At 46.2% G+C, this 21,292-nt stretch overlaps 1 protein-coding gene and 1 pseudogene across 5 annotated transcripts in view; one reads left to right on the top strand and one right to left on the bottom strand.

Moving 5' to 3' along the window:
- LOC112422954 (magnesium transporter NIPA3 pseudogene) overlaps nt 1-19,720 on the bottom strand; it is a 36,972-nt pseudogene extending 17,252 nt beyond the window's left edge.
- A 130-nt stretch (nt 19,721-19,850) lies between these two features.
- LOC105486729 (ectonucleoside triphosphate diphosphohydrolase 6) overlaps nt 19,851-21,292 on the top strand; it is a 31,279-nt gene continuing 29,837 nt past the window's right edge. The window contains exons 1-2 of one of the 5 annotated variants that reach the window (XM_011749764.3): nt 19,851-20,021; nt 20,311-20,408. In XM_011749764.3, the coding sequence (XP_011748066.1) occupies nt 20,364-20,408 (45 nt within the window). In that variant the 5' untranslated portion in view covers nt 19,851-20,021; nt 20,311-20,363. Of the gene's footprint in view, nt 20,022-20,310; nt 20,409-21,292 lie in introns of those variants that run through there. The other 4 variants (XM_011749766.3, XM_011749768.3, XM_011749767.3 and 1 more) reach the window with 4 other exon arrangements.

Here is a 21,292-nt window from a genome sequence, read left to right on the forward strand (position 1 = left end):
TGTAGGAGCTTAGGAAGAAGACTGACTCTCCAGAGGGAGAGGGCCAGGCCCAATTAATAGCTGTAGTTATTAAACTCTGGAGCAATTGCCATTGGCCCCGCACAGTCTATGATTATAGATAGTCTTGTTGCTTAACTGCTCAGCAGACAGATGCTTGATTTCTGGGGCCGTTGCGTATTTGTAACACTCAGGAGGTCTAAAATATTGGCAGGCAAGTTATTTTATCCAACATGAATGAGATCTGGACTTGCCAGTCACTGTGCCAAGCATAGGGAGGCAAAGGGACCCGAGGTCCAGGCCCAGGCCTTTGTAGAATGCGCCCATTCCAGCAGGAGTGGCTGGAGATCTCCCCACAGATAAGGGCAGGATGGGGTGCTCTGTACCAACTAGTGAAATGAGAACAACCGCAGGAATGCAGAGGAGGAAAAGGAATGTGTGTGGAAAAAAGACAAATGACACGGAGAAGTAGTAAGAGCAGAAAGACCCTGTTTAATATGACCTTCAAAGTATTTTCTTTGAGATGAGTGTGGGCTTGCCTGAAAAGGTGAGAAGGCAAGATATGTGCAAGGCATTCAGCCATGATGGCAACATTGCACTCCAGCCTGGGCAACAGAGCAAGACCTGGTCTCTGAGGAAAAAAAAAAAAAAAAAAAAAAATATATATATATATATATATATATATATATATATATATATATATATATACCCACACACACACACACATACATAAAATATATGTATGTATTATAATAATGACTTTTCTGTTTTTAATTCATAAGTGAGAGGCTTCCAAACTTACCTTAAAAATGCACGTATGACAAGGCACAATCTCTCACTCTTGACAGAACTTGGGAGGAAAATGGGGCCTGCAAAATGTTTTCTTGTCTGAGCCTCCTCTTCATGATGGGAGTGCAGTACTCAGGGAAACACATCCCACCTCCACGAGAGTAGGGAAGGAGTAGACTAGAATAGCTCTGAGCTACCTTTCTGTTCCAAAACTCTAAGATTCCAAGAGCTAGGGTGTCAGTGACCCTCCCCCAATGGCCCTCAGACCCTTGCTTTCCAGCACCAACTCCAGTAAGATCTAACTGCCTATATCTCATCTCTGGGCCCAAAGGCTCTTTCAAGAACTTCAGTGTGCAGCAGGTCAGATATGCAGAGGGAAAAACACTCAACAATAACTGACAGGACCCAGTGTATAAGCACCCAGTTCCCTCCTGACTCAGGCTCAAGGCATTATGACTTATGACTCAAGGGATTGAGTCATCATTTATAATAGCAAAACTTGGAAATATATGGCAAGATATGTAATAGCCACACAACACCTCTCTCTTCCTTTGGAGTGCAGTGATGCAATCACAGCTCACTGCAGCTTCTCTAGCCTCAGACTCTCCAGTAGCTAGAGGTCTTGCTATGTTGATCAGGCTGGTCTTGAACTCCTAGGCTCAAGCAAACCTCCTCCTCGGCCTCCCAAAGTGCTGGAATTACAGGTGTGAGCCATGGTGCCAGGCCAAAAAAAAATGTGTAGACAGCCCCAGCCTCCTCCTTGTGATACTATACTGCCGCCTAATGTCCTCTCAATAAATTACACCAAATACATTCTCCACGTGAATTCAGAAATAATGGAATAAACGAGGTTGAAGTTGAACCATTTTACTGTGATAGAAAAACTTTTTGGAAACCAGTCTGCACATATGCACGTATGCTTGTGTATGTATGAAGTACATCTGGAGAACACAAATAAGCTGTTAACAGCAGATGCCTCTGGGAAAGGGAACTGGCAGGCTGAGAAATCTACCAAAATAATAGTGATGATGATGATGGTGATGATGTTATTTTGTATCTTTTAAATGTTGAGGCATACGATGTCCTGCTAATTGAAAAAAAATGTTTAACTTAAAAAAAGGCATTTATTAAATGTTGCTGCTATGATGACTAAGGGGCCATCTTTTCTTCATTCATTGATTCGTGTTCTTAACAAATACTTACTGAAAGCTTCCTGTGTGCTGGGCACTGTCTGGAGGAAAAACAGTGAGGAAGACACGCTCCCACTCTCCTGGAGCAGAGATGCTCAGAGGACAGCCCGGGACACCACATGGTGAAGGCGGCTGAACCCACGGCCTGGGTCCTAGGCTGGCTGGCCATGTGGAGCGGCACCCACCCAGCCCTGCGGCCGTGGGTCAGTGCCGTGGGGAGCAATCACATGCAATGGGCTTCAGACCTGCATTGGGTCTCTTTGTTTGGGCACTTCAGCCTTATCCTAATTAATATGCACTTCACAAGCAGCATATTAGGGACATTTTATTCACCCAGCAACTGAAGCACACACATTCTTCTCCAGTGCCATGGAAAACTTACAAAAAGTCACAAAGAGGGATACAAAGCTCATGTCGACAACCTCCACAGAGTGGCTATCAGAGATGACACTCCCTGGCCACAGCTCAATCAAGTGAGAATTCACTGATTAAAAGGTAAATTTAGAAATTAATTCAAAAATTTAAAAACGTTTCTTTATTTTTTTTAAATTTATTAGCAATCTAAAAAAAATACTGATTCATAGGACATAAATCAAAGAAACCACTAACTTGCTAATCTCTATGACATACAAGTTCCATTTATGGTCATGAACTTGATAGTAGGCCACATTTAGGGTTTAAAATCCTAGAAACAAAAAAAATATATAGAATTTTAACCTCACAATTATTTGAATGTCATTTTGGAAAAGTGCTACCTGAGACGCAGACACTGAGGACATACCTGTATGTGCATGTTGGTCCTGACCCCCACCTCCCTTTGTACTCACACTAAGAAGCACCCCAGTTACTAAACAGAATAAAAGGAAAGAAGCTGTGAAAAATTACTTATGAGAGAGGGGACATGACCACAGGCAGAGGTGCTTCCTAACTCGTACTGTGAAATCCTCTGTCTTCAAAAATTGTCCTTAAATGTTTGAGGTGATGTATATCCCAGTTATACATATGTATAAAAGTGTCACATGTACCTCAAAAATACATACAACTATGATAGAGCAAGTTTTTCTTTTAATACTTTAAGTTATAGGGTACATGAGCACAACGTGCAGTTTTGTTACATAGGTATACACGTGCCATGTTGGTTTGCTGCACCCATTAACTCATCATTTAGATTAGGTATTTCTCCTAATGCTATCCCTCTCCCTGCCCCCACACTACCACCCCACGACAGGCCCCAGTGTGTGATGTTGCCTGCCCTGTATCCAAATGTTCTCATTGTTCACTTCCCACCTATAAGTGAGAATATGTAGTGTTTGGTTTTCTGTCCTTGCAATAGTTTGCCCAGAATGATGGTTTCCAGCTTCATCAATGTCCCTGCAAAGGACATGAACTCATCCTTTTTTATGGTTGCATAGTATTCCGTGGTGTATATAATCCAGTCTAACATTGATGGACATTTGGATTGGATCCAAGTCTTTGCTATTATGAATAGTGCCACAATAAACATAAATGTGCATGTGTCTTTATAGTAGCATGATTTATAATCCTTTGGGTATACACCCAGTAATGGGATCGCTGAGTCAAATGGTATTTCTAGTTCTAGATCCTTGAGGAATCACCACACTGTCTTCCACAATGGATGAACTAACTTACAGTCCCACCAACAGTGTAAAAGCATTCCTATTTCTCCATCCTCTCCAGCATCTGTTGTTTCCTGACTTTTTAATGATCACCACTCTAACTGGTGTGAGATGGTATCTCATTGTGGTTTTGATTTGCATTCTGATGGCCAGTGATGATGAGCATTTTTTCTTCTGTCTGTTGGCTGCATAAATGTCTTCTTTTGAGAAGTATCTATTCGTATTCTTTGCCCACTTTTCAATGAGGTTGTTGTTATTTTTTTCTTGTAAATTTGTTTAAGTTATTTGTAGATTCTGGATGTTAGCCCTTTGTCAGAAGGGTAGATTGCAAAAATTTTCTTCCATTCTGTAGGTTGCCTGCTCACTCTGATGGTAGTTTCTTTTGCTGTGCAGAAGATCTTTAGTTTAATTAGATCCCATTTGTCTATTTTGGCTTTTGTTGCATTGCTTTTGGTGTTTTAGTCTTGAAGTACTTTGCCCATGCCTATGTCCTGAGTGGTATTCCCTAGATTTTCTTCCAGGATTTTTATGGTTTTAGGTCTAACATTTAAGTCTTTAATCCATCTTGAATTAATTTTTTGTATCAGGTCTAAGGAAGGGACCCAGTTTCAGCTTTCTACATATGGCTAGCCAGTTCACCCAGCACCATTTATTAAATAGGGACTCCTTTCTCCATTTCTTGTTTTTGTCAGGTTTGTCAAAGATCAGATGGCTGTAGATGTGTGGTGTTATTTCTGAGGGCTCTGCTCTGTTCCATTGGTCTATATCTCTGTTTTGGTACAAGTTCCATGCTGTTTTGGTTATTGCAGCCCTGTAGTATAGTTTGAAGTCACGTAGAGTGATGCCTCCAGCTTCATTCTTTTTGCTTAGGATAGTCTTGGCTATGCAGGCTCTTTTTTGGTTCCATATGAACTTTAAAGCAGTTTTTTTCCAATTATGTGAAGAAAGTCATTGGTAGCTTGATGGGGATGGCATTGAATCTATAAATTATCTTGGGCAGTATGGCCATTTTCATGGTATTGATTCTTCCTATCCATGAGCATGGAATGTTTTTCCATTTGTTTGGGTCCTCTTTTATTTCCTTGAGCAGTGGTTTGTAGTTCTCCTTGAAGAGGCCCTTCACATCCCTTGAAAGTTGGATTCCTAGATGTTTTATTCTCTTTGTAGCAATTGTGAATGGGAGTTCACTCATGATTTGGCTCTCTGTTATTGGTGTATAGGAATGCTCATGATTTTTGCACATTGATTTTGTATCCTGAGACTTTGCTGAAGTTGCTTATCAGCTTAAGGAGATTTTGGGCTGACATGATGGGGTTTTCTAAATATACAATCATGCCATCTGCAAACAGGGACAATTTGACTTCTTCTTTTCCTAATTGAATACCCTTTATTTCTTTCTCTTGCCTGATTGCCCTGGCCAGAAATTCCAGCACTATGTTGAATAGGAATGGTGAGAGGGCATCCCTATCTTGTGCCAGTTTTCAAAGGGAATGCTTGCAATTTTTGCCCATTCAGTATGATATTGGCTGTGGGTTTGTCATAAATAGCTCTTATTATTTTGAGATACGTCCCATCAATACCTAGTTTATTGAGAGTTTTTGGCATGAAGGGCTGTTGAATTTTGTCGAAGGCCTTTTCTGCATCTATTGAGATAATCATGTGGTTTTTGTCATTGGTTCTGTTTATGTGATGGATTAAGTTTATTGATTTGCATATGTTGAACCAGCCTTGCATTCCAGGTATGAAGCCAACTTGATCATGGAGGATAAGCTTTTTGATGTGCTGCTGGATTTGGTTTGCCAGTATTTCATTGACGATTTTCACATCGATGTTCATCAGGGATAATGGTCTAAAATTCCCTTTTTTTGTTGTGTCTCTGCCAGGTTTTGGTATCAGGATGATGCTGGACTCATAAAATGAGTTAGGGAGGATTCCCTCTTTTTCTATTGATTGGAAAAGTTTCAGAAGGAATGGTACCAGCTCCTCTTTGTACCTCTGGTAGAATTCAGCTGTGAATCCATCCGGTCCTGGACTTTTTTTGGCTGGTAGGCTATTAATTATTGCCTCAATTTCAGAGCCTGTTATTGGTCTACTCAGAGATTCAACTTCTTCCAGGTTTAGTATTGGGAGGGTGTACGTATCCAGGAATTTATCCATTTCTTGTAGATTTTCTAGTTTATTTGCATAGAGGTGTTTACAGTATTCTCCGATGGTAGTTTGTATTTCTGTGGGATTGGTGGTGATATCCCCTTTATCATTTTTTATTGCGTCTATTTGATTCTTCTCTCTTTTCTTCTTTATTAGTCTTGCTACTGGTCTATCAATTTTGTTGATCTTTTCAAAAAACCAGCTCCTGGAGTCATTGATTTTTTGAAGGGTTTTTGTGTCTCTATCTCCTTCAGTTCTGCTCTGATCTTAGTTATTTCTTGCCTTCTGCTAACTTTTGAATGTATTTGCTCTTGCTTCTCTAGTTCTTTTAATTGTGATGTTAGGGTGTCAATTTTAGGTATTTCCTGCTTTCTCTAGTGGGCATTTAGTGCTATAAATTTCCCTCTACACACTGCTTTAAATGTGTCCCAGAGATTCTGGTACGTTGTGTCTCTGTTCTCATTGGTTTCAAAGAACATCTTTATTTCTGCCTTCATTTCGTTATGTACCCAGTAGTCATTCAGGAGCAGGTTGTTCAGTTTCCATGTAGTTGTGCAGGTTTGAGTGAGTTTCTTAATCCTGAGTTCTAATGTGATTGCACTGTGGTCTGATAGTTTATTGTGGCTTCTGTTCTTTTACATTTGCTGAGGAGTGCTTTATTTCCAACTATGTGGTCAATTTTGGAATAAGTGCTATGTGGTGTTGAGAAGAATGTACATTTTGTTGATTTGGGGTGGAGAGTTCTGTAGATGTCTATTAGGTCTGCTTGGTGCAGAGCTGAGTTCAAGTCCTGGATATCCCTGTTAACATTCTGTCTCATTGATCTAATATTCACAGTGGGGTGTTAAAGTCTCCCAGTATTGTGTGGGAGTCTAAGCCTCTTTGTAGGTCTCTAAGGACTTGCTTTATGAATCTGGGTGCTCCTATATTGGGTGCATATATATTTAGGATAGTTAGCTCTTCCTGTTGAATTGATCCCCTTACTATTATGTAATGGTCTTGTCTCTTTTGATCTTTGTTGGTTTAAAGTCTGTTTTATCAGAGACTAGGATTGCAATCCCTACTTTTTTGTTGTTTTGTTTTGTTTTTGCTTTCCATTTGCTTGCTGGATCTTCCTCCATCCCTTTATTTTGAGCCTATGTGTGTCTCTGCACATGAGATAGGTCTCCTGAATACAGCACATTAATAGCTCTTGACTCTTTATCCAATGTGCCAGTGTGTACAGAATTGGTGGGTTCTTGGTCTCACTGACTTCAAGAATGAAGCCACGGACCCTCGCGGTGTTACGGTTCTTAAAGATGGTGTGTCCGGAGTTTGTTCCTTCAGACTTTCAGATGTGTCTGGAGCTTCTTCCTTCTGGTGGGTTCATGGTCTCGATGTCAGGAGTGAAGCTGCAGACCTTCGTGGTGAGTGTTACAGCTCTCAAAGGCAGCGCGTCTGGAGTTGTTCGTTCTTCCTGGTGGGTTCGTGGTCTCACTGGCTTCAGGAGTGAAGCTGCAGACCTTTGCAGTGAGTGTTACAGCTCATAAAGGCAGCATGGACCCAAAGAGTGAGCAGCAGCAAGATTTATTGCAAAGAGCTAAAGAACAAAGCTTCCACAGTGTGGAAGGGTACCCGAGCGGGTTGCCACTGCTGGCTCGGGCAGCCTGCTTTTATTCCCTTATCTGGCCCCACCCACATCCTGCTGATTGGTCCATTTTACAGAGAGCTGATTGGTTCACTTTACAGAGAGCTGATTGGTCCGTTTACAATCCTTGAGCTAGACACAGAGTCACAGAGTGCTAGTTAGCTGGATACAGAGTACCAATTGGTGTATTTACAAACCTTGAGCTAGACACAGAGTACTGATTGGTGTATTTACAAAACCTGAGCTAGACACAGAGTGCTGATTGGTTCGTTTACAATCCTTGAGCTAGATACAGAGTCACAGAGTGCTAGTCCTCCAAGTCTCCACTAGGTTAGCTAGATACAGAGTACTGATTTGTGTATTTACAAACCTTGAGCTAGACACAGAGTACTGATTGGCCTATTTACAAACCCTGAGCTAGACACAGAGTGCTGATTGGTGCGTTTACAATCCTTGAGCTAGACATAGAGTGCTAGATGTAAAAGTTCTCCAAGTCCCCACTAGGTTAGCTAGATACAGAGTGCTGATTGGTGCACATACAATCCTCAGGCTAGATATAAAAGTTAACCAAGTCCTCATCCAGTTCAGGAGCCCAGCCGGCTTCACCCAGTGGATCCTGCACTAGGGCTGCAGGCGGAGCTGCCCACCAGTCCCGAGTGGCACCTGCACTCCTCAGCCCTTGGGCTGTCTAAGGGACCAGGCGCCACGGAGCAGGGGGCGGTGCCCGTCGGGGAGGCAGCTAAGGCCTGGTGAGAATTTGAGATTTGAGTGCGGTGCCAGCAGGCCGGCACTGCTGGGGGACCCGGCACAACCTCCACAGCTGCTGGCCCAGGTGCTAAGCCCCTCACTGCCCTGGGCCGGAGGTGCCGGCCAGCGGCTCCGTGTGCGGGGCCGCCGAGCCCACACCCGTGCCCGTCGGAACTCACACTGGCCGGCAAGCACAGCCCCGGTTCCTGCCCACACCTCTCCCTCCACACCTCCCTGCAAAAAGAGGAAGGTGGCTGCAGCCTCAGCCAGCCCAGAGAGGGGCTCCCATGGTGCCGTGGTGGGCCGAAGGACTCCTCAAGCGCTGCCAGACCGGGTGCCGAGGCCGAGGAGGCGGTGAGAGTGAGGGCTGCTAGCATATTGTCACCTCTCACCAGTCTGTGTCTTTTAATTGGGGCATTTTCCCCTATTTACATTTAAGGTTAATATTGTTATGTGTGAATTTGATCCTGTCATTATGATGTTAGCTGGTTATTTCGCCCGTTATTTGATACAGTTTCTTCCTAGTATCAACGGTCTTTACAATTTGGCATGATTTTGCAGTGGCTGGTACCAGTTGTTCCTTCCCATGTTTAGTGCTTCCTTCAGGAGCTCTTGTAGGGCAGGCCTGGTGGTGATAAAATCTCTTAGCTTGTCTGTAAAGGATTTTATTTCTCCTTCACTTAGGAAGCTTAGTTTGGCTGGATATGAAATTCTGGGTTGAAAGTTCTTTTAAGAATGTTGAATATTGGCCCCCACTCTCTTCTGGCTTGTAGAGTTTCTGCTGAGAGATCTGCTGTTAGTCTGATGGGCTTCCCTTTGTGGGTAACCTGACCTTTCTCTCTGGCTGGCCTTAACATTTTTTCCTTCATTTCAATTTTTGTGAATCTGATGATTATGTGTCTTGAGGCTGTTCTTTTGGGGTGTTCTCTGTATTTCCTGAATTTGAATGTTGACCTGCCTTGCTAGGTTGGGGAAGTTCTCCTGGATAGTATCCTGAAGGGTGTTTTCCAACTAGGTTCCATTCTCCCTGTCACTTTCAGGTACACTAGTCAAATGGAGATTTGGTCTTTTCACATAGTCCCATATTTATTGGAGGCTTTGTTCACTTCTTTTTACTCTTTTTTTCTCTAAACTTCTCTTCATGCTTTATTTCATTAATTTGATCTTCAATCACTGATACCCTTTCTTTCACTTGATTGAATCAGCTATTGAGGCTTGTACATGCGTCACATAGTTCTCGCGTCATGGTTTTCAGCTCCATGAGGTCATTTAAGAACTTCTCTATCTGTTTATTCTAGTTAGCCACTTGTCTAATCTTTTTTCAAGGTTTTTAGCTTCCTTGAGAAGGATTCCAACATCCTCCTTTAGTTTGGAGAAGTTTGTTGTTACAAACCTTCTGAAGCCTTCAGTTCATCAAAATCATTCTCTGTCCAGCTTTGTTCCATTGCTGGCAAAGAGCTGCAATCCTTTGGAGGAGAAAAGGTGCTCTGATTTTTAGAATTTTCAGCTTTTCTGCTCTGATTTCTCCCCATCTTTGTAGTTTTATCTACCTTTGGTCTTTGATGCTGGTGACCTACAGATGGGGTTTTGGGGTAGATGCCCTTTTTGTTGATGTTGATGCTATTCCTTTCTGTTTGTTAGTTTTCCTTCTAACAGTCAGGTCCCTCAGCTGCAGGTCTATCGGAGTTTGCTGGAGGTCCACTTCAGATCCTGTTTGCCTGGGTATCACCAGCAAAGGCTGTAGAATAGCAAATATTGCAGAACAGTAAATATTGCTGCCTGATCCTTCCTCTGGAAGCTTCATCCCAGAGGGGCATCTGACTGTATGAGATGTCAGTTGGCCCCTACTAGGAGGTGTCTCCCAGTCAGGCTACATGGGGGTCAGGGACCCATTTGAGGAGGCAGTCTGTCCATTCTTGGGGTTCAAACACCATGCTGGGAGAACCACTGCTCTCTTCAGAGCTGTCAGACAGGGACGTTTAAGTCTGCAGAAGTTTCTGCTGCCTTTTGTTCAGCTATGCCCTACCCCCAGTAGTGAAGACTACAGAGGCAGTAGGCCTTGCTAAGCTGTGGTGGGCTCCACCCAGTTCAAGCTTCCCCAGCCACTTTTGTTTACCTACTCAAGCATGAGCAATGGCAGACGACCCCTGCCTGCCAGGCTACTGCCTCACAGGTCGATCTCAGACTGCTGCACTAGAAGTGAGCAAGGCTCCATAGGCATGGGATCCACCAAGCCAGGTGCGGGATATAATCTCCTGGTGTGCCGTTTGCTAAGACCATTGGAAAAGCACAGTATTTGGGCAAGAGTGTCCCATTTTTCCAGGTACAGTCTGTCATGGCTTCCCTTGGCTAGGAAAGGGAAGTCCCCCGACCCCTTGCTTTTCCCAAGTGAGGCAATGCGCCACCCTGCTTCGGCTTGCCCTCTGTGGGCTGCATCCACTGTCCAACCAGTCCCAACGAGATGAACCAGGTACCTCAGTTGGAAATGCAGAAATCACCCATCTTCTGCATCGATCATGCTGGGAGCTGCAGACTGCAGCTGTTCCTATCTGGCCATCTTGGAACAGAGAGAGCAAAAATATTTCTAAATAACACATGGACAGAGAAACATTGTAGTAGCAGACTTTAGAAAATGTTCCAAACTGACAATTACAAAAATACAACATAGCCAAATGTGTGGGACAGAGCTACAAGGGTGCTTATAGGAAATGCAAAGCTCTAAATGCATTTCTTATAAGATAGGCTGAAAGTTGACTTTGGGTAAGACAGCAGCACATTGCTCCCACTGGGCAGCCTGGCTTGGGGCTCCCTAGTAGGGATGGTTTTTGAGGGGGACCTCATCATAGTTCTGGGGTCATGTATCGGACACTCTGGTGTTACTGTTTCCAGTGCACCAAGGGTGACTGTCTTCTGGTGACCTAGCTACCTTGGCCCAAGCATTCTGGGGCCTGGGAGACTGGGAGCCAGGAGATGGGTGGGAGGAGAGGCAGGCCCCAGGTAATAGGGGAGCAGGGCTAAGGAACACAGGTAGCCAGCCTGAGGCAGCTCCCTTGGCCTCTGTGCTGAGAAATCTTGTTCTCTACTTCTCCGCCCTGAGAAACCTTGCTGTCTGGAATCCTGTCACCTGAAGATGCTCACCCATGCAGGTCACTCCCCAGAGAGAAGCAGCCTGGAGCTCTCACCTTGGCTCACAGCCTCAGATGAGGGGCTTCCGGATATAACATGGCACATTCATCCTGAGCTTGTGCCCCCAAGTCAGCCTTTCAGCCCAGTGTGATGTGTTGCCATGTGACCCACAGCCCTGCTTTCAGCCTGTCAGAAAAGGCTTCATTTTAAACTTCACCTGAACTCCTCCCTTCTCCGCAATCCTGTCTATCCTGTGCTGAAGACAGGAGGCCTCTGATCTGGCTCCCTCGCTGCAGTTACTAACCCTCACTTTGTCATGGACAGCTGTGCCCTGGTGCCCTTCACCAAAGGGGCTTTATCAGGCATCAGAAACACCCTTCCTGATGGTGAGGCGCTGGGCTATAAAATATATATACATTTTTAAAAAAGGCAAATGCTTGATGACACAGTGCTATTTGGACTTTATTTTTTTGAACGCTTAGCAATCCCCTTTCTCAACAAAACAAAACACCATTTTACTTGAATTCCTTAGATAATGGAATTGGCTGCAGGCAGGGTTTGTTTTTTCACCCCTCGAATGTTAAAAATAACCCCGAGAGAGCTATCTGTACTGAGCATGAAGGAAATAATACATACAGCGGTCCATTTCCAAGACAAGGTGCCTTGAATTGGTTTAGGTCAGCAAACTACAGAAGAAACAGGATACACTAGGCCCCTGCTTGGATAGCCAATGTCTGCTTGCCGCCTCCCCACCCTCCCCCCTACCCCATTGCCTTAGTTGCCCTCAACCAAACCAAAGAAGCTAGTCTAAGATGAAAGTTTACTAGCTTGCAAAATAGCTTACTTTGTCTGTTCTTAACAGCCTGCCCAGATACTTAGGTCATAAGTCAAGTACTTGAACAGGCCCTGAGCTAACTAGGATTGCAATGTATTGTGGCTACAACAAAATGCAGCAGAACAATCCTAAAGAAAATGCCTAAAACCCCTACCCAACAATCAACAGGCAATGTCCAGGAAGACTGTGACCCCATCGTACTCAGCCTATGAGGAACCAAGGGAGGGACCTGCGCACTAGGGGATAAATTGCTTTTGAAACTGCTAGGTGTGTCTGCCCATTAGACACCTGATCTTGCAAGACTGTCATTAAAGTCTCACTTCCACTGTTCTCCGGATCTCTAAGCCCAAACTTTGGGTTTGGATGGGTGAGTTTTTTTCTCACAGCATGACCTCCTCTCCACCAGTGATGTGCACCATGGCAGTGAGCAGAGCAGAAGAGCTCTCCCTTCCCACTCATCCACCTGCCTCTTGGTTAGACATAAGTTCTCTTGTAACTTCTTTTGCTTCATTTCTTTTAAGTAAGAATAATAAAGTTTTAGTCTTTAATTTAAAAAAAGAAGATAGGCTAAAAATTAATAAGTGTTTAGCTTAAACTAGAAAACTTTTTTAAAAATACACTCTTTAAGTACAAAGAAAGAAATACTAAAGATGAAATAAATTTAAAAATATTAAACAAAGATACAGAGGAGTTCCACAAAGCCAAAAGTCAGCTCTTGGGGAAGAGAAGTAATAAAACTTAGGCATTTCTGGAGATGCTGACCAAGGAAAAAAGGGAAACTTACAAATTAATTATGAGTGAAATGGAGGTTATCGCTGCAAATACTAAGAAGATGTGAATAATGTTATACCAATAACACTGAAAACTTAGGTGAAATGGGATGATTCCTTTAGAAAAATGCCAACACTGCCTGGAAAAGGAGAAAGCTTGATTAGAAATGGAATCAGCAGTTTAAAATATTTCATACAGAAAACAGAAATATTCCATCAAATATTCAAGAAATAGAAACTAAAAACCTAAACACATTTAGAAGATTTAAAAGCAGAAAATCTCCAACTCATTCTGTAAGGCGAATTTAATTTTGATAGTTTCTAAACAAGTACTATATTAGAAAGAACATTAGAAGCCAATCTTTTTGTGAATGTAGGAGCAAAGAACCTAAACACAATGTTAGCAAGTCAAATTCAGCAATGTATTTTAAAAGTATGCTTTATATTGGGAATGCAGGAATGATTCAACATTGGAATTTATCATATTAACAAATTAGTGGGCCAGGTGTGGTGGCTCACGCCAGTAATCCCAGCACTTTGGAAGGCTGAGGCAGGTGGATTGCCTGAGGTCAGGAGTTCGAGACCAGTCTGGCCAACATGGTGAAACCCCGTCTCTACTAAAAATACAAAAGAATTAACTGGGCGTGCTGGTGTGTGCCTGTAATCCCAGCTACTTGGGAGACTGAGACAGGGGAATTGCCTGAACCAGGAAGGTGGAGGTTGCAGTGAGTCGAGATCATGCCACTGCACTCCAGCCTGGGTGACAGAGCAAAACTCTGTCTCATACAAAAAAGAAAATTAGTGGAAAAAAATAATAATATCATGTATAGATGAAGGAAATGCACAAAATAAAATTGAACATTCATTAATGATTTTTCAAAACTCTTAAACTAGAAATAGAAGGAAATTTTCTTAATCTGGTAGATGACAACCTATACAATGTAAAATGCTAAAGGCCCTCGTGGAGAGAAGAGAGTCCATTAACAGCTACTCTAAATGGGACAATCTGTTCACACCAGTCCCCCCACAACCAGGACAGTCGACCAATTGCCCAGAACATTATTACCTGTGTTACGGCTGCACTTCATGTGGTCCCAACAAGACTGTCACTACAGTGCAAGGTGACGTCTGTTGGATCATCCATCGGGAAGCTAAAAGAGACCACACAATGGCCCATGTGGCAGGCAGGAATCATAAATGCCAAGTTCTCTTGGGGAAGAGTAGGGTTTCCCTCACATTTTTTCCTGTGTGTAGTAGATTTTGGAAAATAGAAGGCTAGTCATGAGCAGGGAAGATCTTACTTACTTTTTTGTTGAGTTATAGGAAAAATATGTGGTAGAGAAAGCAGTGATTTGTGGTTATAGATTTCAGAGGAAGAAATCAGAGCAGTGGCCAAGATGTTTTGTTTGATATTATTAACTAAATGACCTATGAGTGATGGTATCTTAGGTTGAATTCTTCCAAAACAAATTCTAAAGAACGATTTGAGTGCAAGTAGTCTATTTAGGAGGTGACACCAGGAAAAACCAGTAGAGGAGTGGGGCAGTGAGACAGGGAAAGAAGGAAAGCCAGTATGGGTTACCACTCGGGACCACTGTGCTCAATTCCACGTAGACATGCCAGAGAGTTGTCCTGAGCAGAAAGGGAGCCAGGGTCTTTGCAACTGACATGGGCTGAGGGCCGCTCTCAGAAGCGTTACCTCCTGGCACTTCCTCTGCCAAAAGAAGGCCCTGCTGTGGAGAGTCATGGGAGCACACAGTGGGATAGACATGGGCAGGAGGCCTGGCAGCCTCTGCTACAGAGACACTGCGCAGTCCACGTTCTGTTCCTTCACTGAGCAGACAGCTTTGCAGCTGTCCTCCTGGACTTTTGTGAGTAGGTGGGCACATGTGAGCAAGTCATATACAAAAGTGGGCTTCCTCCGCTATTACTCAAGTTAGGTAAATTGAGGCAGCTTGATAACTCATCAACCTCTTCTAAAACATTCTCCCCCCCAAAAAGCAGGGCCAGGCACTCCTCCCTGCTGTCAGAATACTTGCATACATGTTCTGCTGAAGCCCATGTCTCAGTTACCTCTCCTGCATTCCTAGGGCGGGTGCCAATTGGCTTCCTTCACCTTCTGCCTGCAGGGCTGAGCTGCTTCTGGCTGACAAGTGAAAACATCAGAAGCACCCTCATCAATCGATCCATTTCTTCAACAAATATTTTGAATACTGACTTAATTTGAGTTTACCCAAAGGCAATTTGAGTCAAGAGCTTAGATGCAGGTAGTTGACCTGGGAGGTGATTCCCAGAAGCAGCAGAGAGAGAGAGAGTGAGAGAGAGAGAGAGCGCGAGAGCGCGCACGCGAGAGCAGCACCGAGGAAGATCAGAGGACCACCCAAGGGGGCATTATTGAGCTGATCACCACTGAGGGTCACTGAGGCTCACTTCTACTGAGGACTCAGAATTGGTCCTCTGGGGACAGAAGGCTGAGGCATATATCCCCAAGTTAGTTAAGGGTTGCTGTGAAGCAGGTTCACTGTGCACTGGTTACCAACATGTCTGTGTCCAGTGAGAGAGAACACAGTCATACTCAATTAAGTTATATGAAGCAAATTTATTACTTACAGACAGGCAGCAAGGGACAAGAGGAGCATTCATTGCAAGCTGGTCGCCCAAGGCTCAGGAAATCTGCTCAGGGCAAATGGAGTCTCAACTGAGCAAGCCCCACTTTCACCACAGATGAGGGATGCCAGAGAGCAGCCTGCCCTGGGTTTAACATCCCAGGGTAATGTGATTTGCTGGGCTGTGTTGAAGGACATCCTATTTTCAGCAGGAGACTGGAACTGACCTTGGGCTGTTCCGCCAGCTCTCCCTTATCGCACGATGTTGCAATCCCAGCACATTCTACAGCTATTCCTGAGAACTACATGGAAAAAGAGGGACTGGGTCTGTCCAAGGCCAGCCAAACTGCCCTGCAGTTACCCCGGGGATGTTAAATTTCCCTGAATTCCAGGCTGTGCCTGCTCCCAAGGCTTCCGGAGAAAGTCGTAAGATAAGCCTTAAAGAGGACAGCAACAAGATGCTTGAGGTGGCAGCATTTAGGGGAACTTTCCACAACAACCAGAGAGCTGACGGCAGAGGCAGGCAAGGGACATTAGCACTGCCAGTGTATGCTACAGGCACCTACCGTGTTCCAGACAGAGTGCCGGGCACGCAGCAGGGAGCAGGACAGACCAACTTATTTGTTCTCATGGAGCTTCATTTCAGTAGTGGAAAAAAGAATTCACCAATAAACAAGTCAGCAAATAAGTAATGATGGGTGTTGTCTTTGCAAAAATTATGACAATAAGAAAAATATGACATAGGAAAATTACGACAGTGAAAAAAAACCTGACCTGATCCAACTCCATCTTCTAACCTCCAATCTGCCCTTGTTCATTCCCAGGCATAGGCCAAACAAATTTGTGGAGAAATTTAGTTTATAATTTCACTTTATTTTTTTATTTTTATTTTATTTATTTTTTTTTTGAGACGGAGTCTCGCTCTGTCGCCCAGGCTGGAGTGCAGTGGCCGGATCTCAGCTCACTGCAGGCTCCGCCTCCCGGGTTCACGCCATTCTCCTGCCTCAGCCTCCCCAGTAGCTGGGACTACAGGCGCCCGCCACCTCGCCCGGCTAGTTTTTTGTATTTTTTAGTAGAGACGGGGTTTCACCGTGTCAGCCAGGATGGTCTCGATCTCCTGACCTCGTGATCCGCCCGCCTCGGCCTCCCAAAGTGCTGGGATTACAGGCTTGAGCCACCTCGCCCAGCCTATAATTTCACTTTAAACCAAATATAACAGCCCGTCCCTGAAACAAACCTCCTTCTTGCTTGGGGACCAGACCACCTTTGTGAGACTAACAAATTAGCTACAAGATTAAAAATTATGGGCCAGGCATGGTGGCTCACACCTGTAAGCCCAGCACTTTGGGAGGCCAAGTTGGGCGGATCATCTGAGGTCAGGATTTCAAGACCAGCCTGGCCAACATGGTGAAACCCTGCCTCTACTAAAAAATATAAAAATTAGCTGGGCATAGTGGCAGGTGCCTGTAATCCCAGCTACTCAGGAGGCTGAGGCAGGATAATTGCTTGAACCCAGGAGGGGGAGGTTGCAGTGAGCTGAGATCGCACCATTGCACTCCAGTCTGGGGGACAAGAGCAAGACTTCATCTAAAAAAAAAAAAAAAAAAAAAAATTATGGCTTAGGAGTCATGCAGCCCGAAGCCACAAGATTCCCAACTCCCCCAATTGCTCTAATAAATAATATTACTATTATAAAACATAAGATTGGTGTTCAAGGTATTTTTCAGACCCTGCATTGTGATAGACTAGCCGCCCAGACTGGTAAACTGGCTCATCTGGTCTTGTGATCCCAACCCAGGAACTGACCCAGAGCAAGACAAAAGCTTCATCTCCTCATGATTTCATCCCTAACCCAACCAATCAGCACTCACCATTCCCTAGCCCCCTGACTGCTCAACTATCTTTTAAAAACCCTAGTCTCCAGACTGGCACAATCCTAGCACTTTGGGAGGCCGAGGAGGGCAATCACTTGAGAGCAGGAGTTCAAGACCAGCCTGGCCAACACGGTGAAACCCCGTCTTGACTAAAAACACAAATAATTAGCTGGGCATTGTGGCGTGCACTTGTAATCCCAGCTACTGGTGAGGCTGAGGCACGAGAATCACTTGAACAGAAGGTGGAGGTTGCAGTGAGCCTAGACTGCACCACTGCACTCCAGCCAGAGCAATGAAGCAAGACACTGTCTCAAAAACAACCGCCCCCCAAAAATTCCTTAAACTCCGAATCTGAGGAGAGCCTGATTTGAGGAATAAGAAGCCTCTGATCTCCTATTTAGCCAGCTCTATGTGTACTGAACTCTTTATCACAATTCCCGTCTTGAAAAATTGGCTCTATCTGGGCGACAGGCAAGAAGAAGCTGTTGGGTGCTTACAGTGTGATGAGTGCTATGAAGGAAATAACATAAAGGGTGATAGAGAATAACTAGAGGAGGCATTCTAGATAAAATGGTCTCAGGAGGTGACATTTGAGCTGAGTATTAAACATTGAGAAAGAATCTACAAAGGGAAGATCTAGCGCAAGACCTTTACAAGCAGTGTATAACACACACAAAAGCCCATGCCAGCAAAAAGATTTTACTTTCACAAATTCTAGAAACTCTAAGAGTAAAAAATGGTGAAAGGAAATGAAGTGATAACACATATTGTGAGTGCAGCAGGCAGAAACAGCACCATCACCGTTTCACAACAGGATCTCAAAATACTAGGAAAAGTGCAAATTAAAACCGTGAGATACAGTTTGGTCATTATCGGATGGGGAAAGATCCAAAAGTGTGGAAAGACCCCACTGGTGAAGATGTATGGAAACCCAAGGTCTTACACATTATTTGCCAGAGTGTAAATTAGTACAGTGTCTAAGGGGGGCAATTTAGCCATGTTTAGCCAATATATTATTTTAAAGGCCATATCCCAGTACAGCCAATTCCAACTCTAAGAATATTTCTGACAGATACACCCACATGCATGCACAAAGACAGTCCATGGGATCCAGTCGCATTATTCCTAACTGCAAGCAACTGGGAAAAACTTCAAGGTCCATCAGTGAGGGCCCGCATAGGCTAACCTCTGTAATTACCAAATCTCAGTGGCAGTGTCCAACCAGGTGCTTGTGGGTGACCTTCCAACAGGGACCGCATTGCCCGGCTGACAGGCCTGGTCTATGTACTGTCCGGGCATCCCATACAGTTAGCACTCATTCACCCTCAAAAGCGTCCCATCTTGAAAATAAACTCTTGTCCACTTGGTGCTTCAGGAACCTGGGCTTCTTCCACCAATAACTCTCCCAGATGCCCCAGTGCGCAGGTGGGGCCGTCCTCTAGGGCCAGGCCTGGCTAGGGCGCACCCACACCTCCTTGGCCAGACGCTGTGGGCCAGGAAGGGGCTCTGGCTCTTGCGGGAATGAGGGCGCCCAGCATAGGTGTGCACGTGGGCAGCCCCCATCCTGGGGCCCCTAAGTAAGCCGGGGCCTGCGAGCCAGGACAGTCAGGAGTTGCAACCTTGGTGATTTCTAAGAAGACATTAGAAAATGGGGTCAAAGGCCGGGTGCGGTGGCTTATGCCTGCAGACCCAGCACTTTGGGAGGCCGAGGCAGGAGGATCACTTTAGGTCAGGAGTTCAAGACCAGCCTGGCCAACAGGGTGAAACCTCGTCTCTACTAAAGATACAAAAATTAGCCGGGCGTGGTGGCTGCACGCCTGTAATCCCAGTTGAGGCAACAGAATAGCTTGAACCCGGGAGGTGGAGGTTGCAGTGAGCCGAGATCGTGCCACTGCACTCCAGCCTGGGTGAGACCCTGCTAAAAAAAAAAAAAAAGAAAATGGGGTCAAGAAATGGGGGGTGGGAGGGGGGGAGTGGATTTCATGAACCTGCCTGCTCTGATGTGGCTGCATTTCCATCATGCATTGTCCTAAAAAAAGAAAAAGAAAAAAATAAAATGTAGACGTGGAGGGATGGGGGAAATTGCACAGGCCGGTCCAGGCTGTGAGGCTGCCCCCTGCCAGGCACGACGAGGGTCAGCTCTGCCGCGCCGTGAGGAAACCGGCCAAGAAAACCCCTTGAATCTGGCGAGGTCCCGCCCTGAGACACTCGGGGAACCAGACTGCCGAGCCCTACCTCTGGGCCGATGCCAGCCCGGTTGTGGACTGGAGAAAACCGCAACGCCACCCGCGGAAATAGAATTCGGCCGCCGCGCTTGCGCAGCTGGGTCCCCGACCCGGCCCGCGCCTGCGCAACTGGGTTCCCCCGGCCCGCGCCTGGGCAACTGGCCCCTCCCCCACAACGCAGCCCGGGCCTGCGCAACAGGGACCCTGTGACTCCCGCCTCCTGTCCCGCTTGCGCCTGCGCGGCTGGGTGCGCCCGCCCCGCCCCGCCCAGCCTGTGACGCCACGTGTATGTGGGCGGAGCCCAGGTCCTAGGGAACCGTGAGGTCGTATCCCGCTGGTGGAGGTTGGGGTGGCGCCGGCCGGGGCTGGAGAGCCCGAAAGACCGGCTGCCGTCTGCTCCCCGGAAAAGGGCACTCGTCTCCGTGGGTGTGACCGAGCGCGCGGTGCAGGGTAAGCGGCGGGCCGGGGCGCTGGCGGGGGCGGCCGGGGATCACCGACTGCAGGCGGGCCTCCCCACGCGGGCGCGCTGCGCTCCGGAGGACGGCCTCGGGGTCACTCGCACCCCGGCTCCCACCTCCTACTGCCTTCCTGTCCAGGCTTCATTAGGGCTCCCTGGACGTCTGGGCTCCGCTGACCGGTGGGGGGCAAGTCCAGTGTTTTGGGCCACAGGGCGGGCCAAATAGCTGGGGCCTCTAGCCCCAGGGGGCCCCAGCCCTGCTGCGTTCATTCATTCAACCAGCTTTTGCGGACCCGCCCCCAGTCTGCGTCAGGAACAGGCCCCTCCGCTCCTGGATGAGCCCGGCGGGGAAGCCTCGCGTAGCAGTTTCTGGGAAACAGGTAGGATCAGGCCGCTCGGACAGGACTGAGGGTGTAAGGACGATTCACCCCGGCATTGGGGTGATGTCCCGAGGAGCTCATAGGTGGTCAGGGCGGTTCTGCCCGAGCTGACCTGTGAGCCGCGGATGCCCGGACCGAGGGAGGGAGAGCCCCTGATGTGGACAGACTAGACTCCTTCAGTGGAAAACATTCAACAGCCAGGAGAGCGTGGAAGAGGAAGGAGAGATGGGAGGGTGTTTTTATTATAAGTGCAAAGGAACCAGCCACCGGGAAGTGCCTGGGCAGCTCTGGGTGTCCCTCCAGGCACCTGTATTCCAATCTTACCTGCGCGAAGCCACACACCCACGTCACACAGGATGCGGGGAATTCAGCCATAGCCTGCGGGGGGGAATCTTCCTGGGGAGAGGTGGATTACAAGGACTCTTCCTCCCACCCGCTGTGCAACAGCCATGGGCGGCGGGTAGTCATTTTTGAAGGACCTGGCAAGCACGGTACCAATCTCGAAATTGCTTTTTGTCTCCCTCCCCTTGGCCTGGAGAGAGTGACTGGCTAGCGTGTGTGTCTGCCTCCTGAAGCTTCGGGTAAAGGACCAGGGAGATGGGCAGCCCTTTGTGTCAGGAGATCTGGAAGCGCCTCCCCTCCCACCGCCTCCTGTGTAAAGGAAACAGCAGGTGGTGTTGACGGGCCTTTCATGCACCGGTTTTTGCCAAGGAGAGAAAAACCTATTGAAACCTCCCAGGAGGATGAGTGCAAGTTTCTAATGTGCTTTATTTTTGGATACAGCGTGCATGGCAGGCATTTGCATTCATGGCCCTTCCGTGTACAGGAACTGAAAACCTGAAGAAACTGGCCAACAGATTAGGCAGCCATCAATCCACATCAGA

The sequence above is a fragment of the Macaca nemestrina genome, chromosome 15 (assembly GCF_043159975.1).
Source record: "Macaca nemestrina isolate mMacNem1 chromosome 15, mMacNem.hap1, whole genome shotgun sequence".
Taxonomy (NCBI): Eukaryota; Metazoa; Chordata; class Mammalia; order Primates; family Cercopithecidae; genus Macaca; species Macaca nemestrina.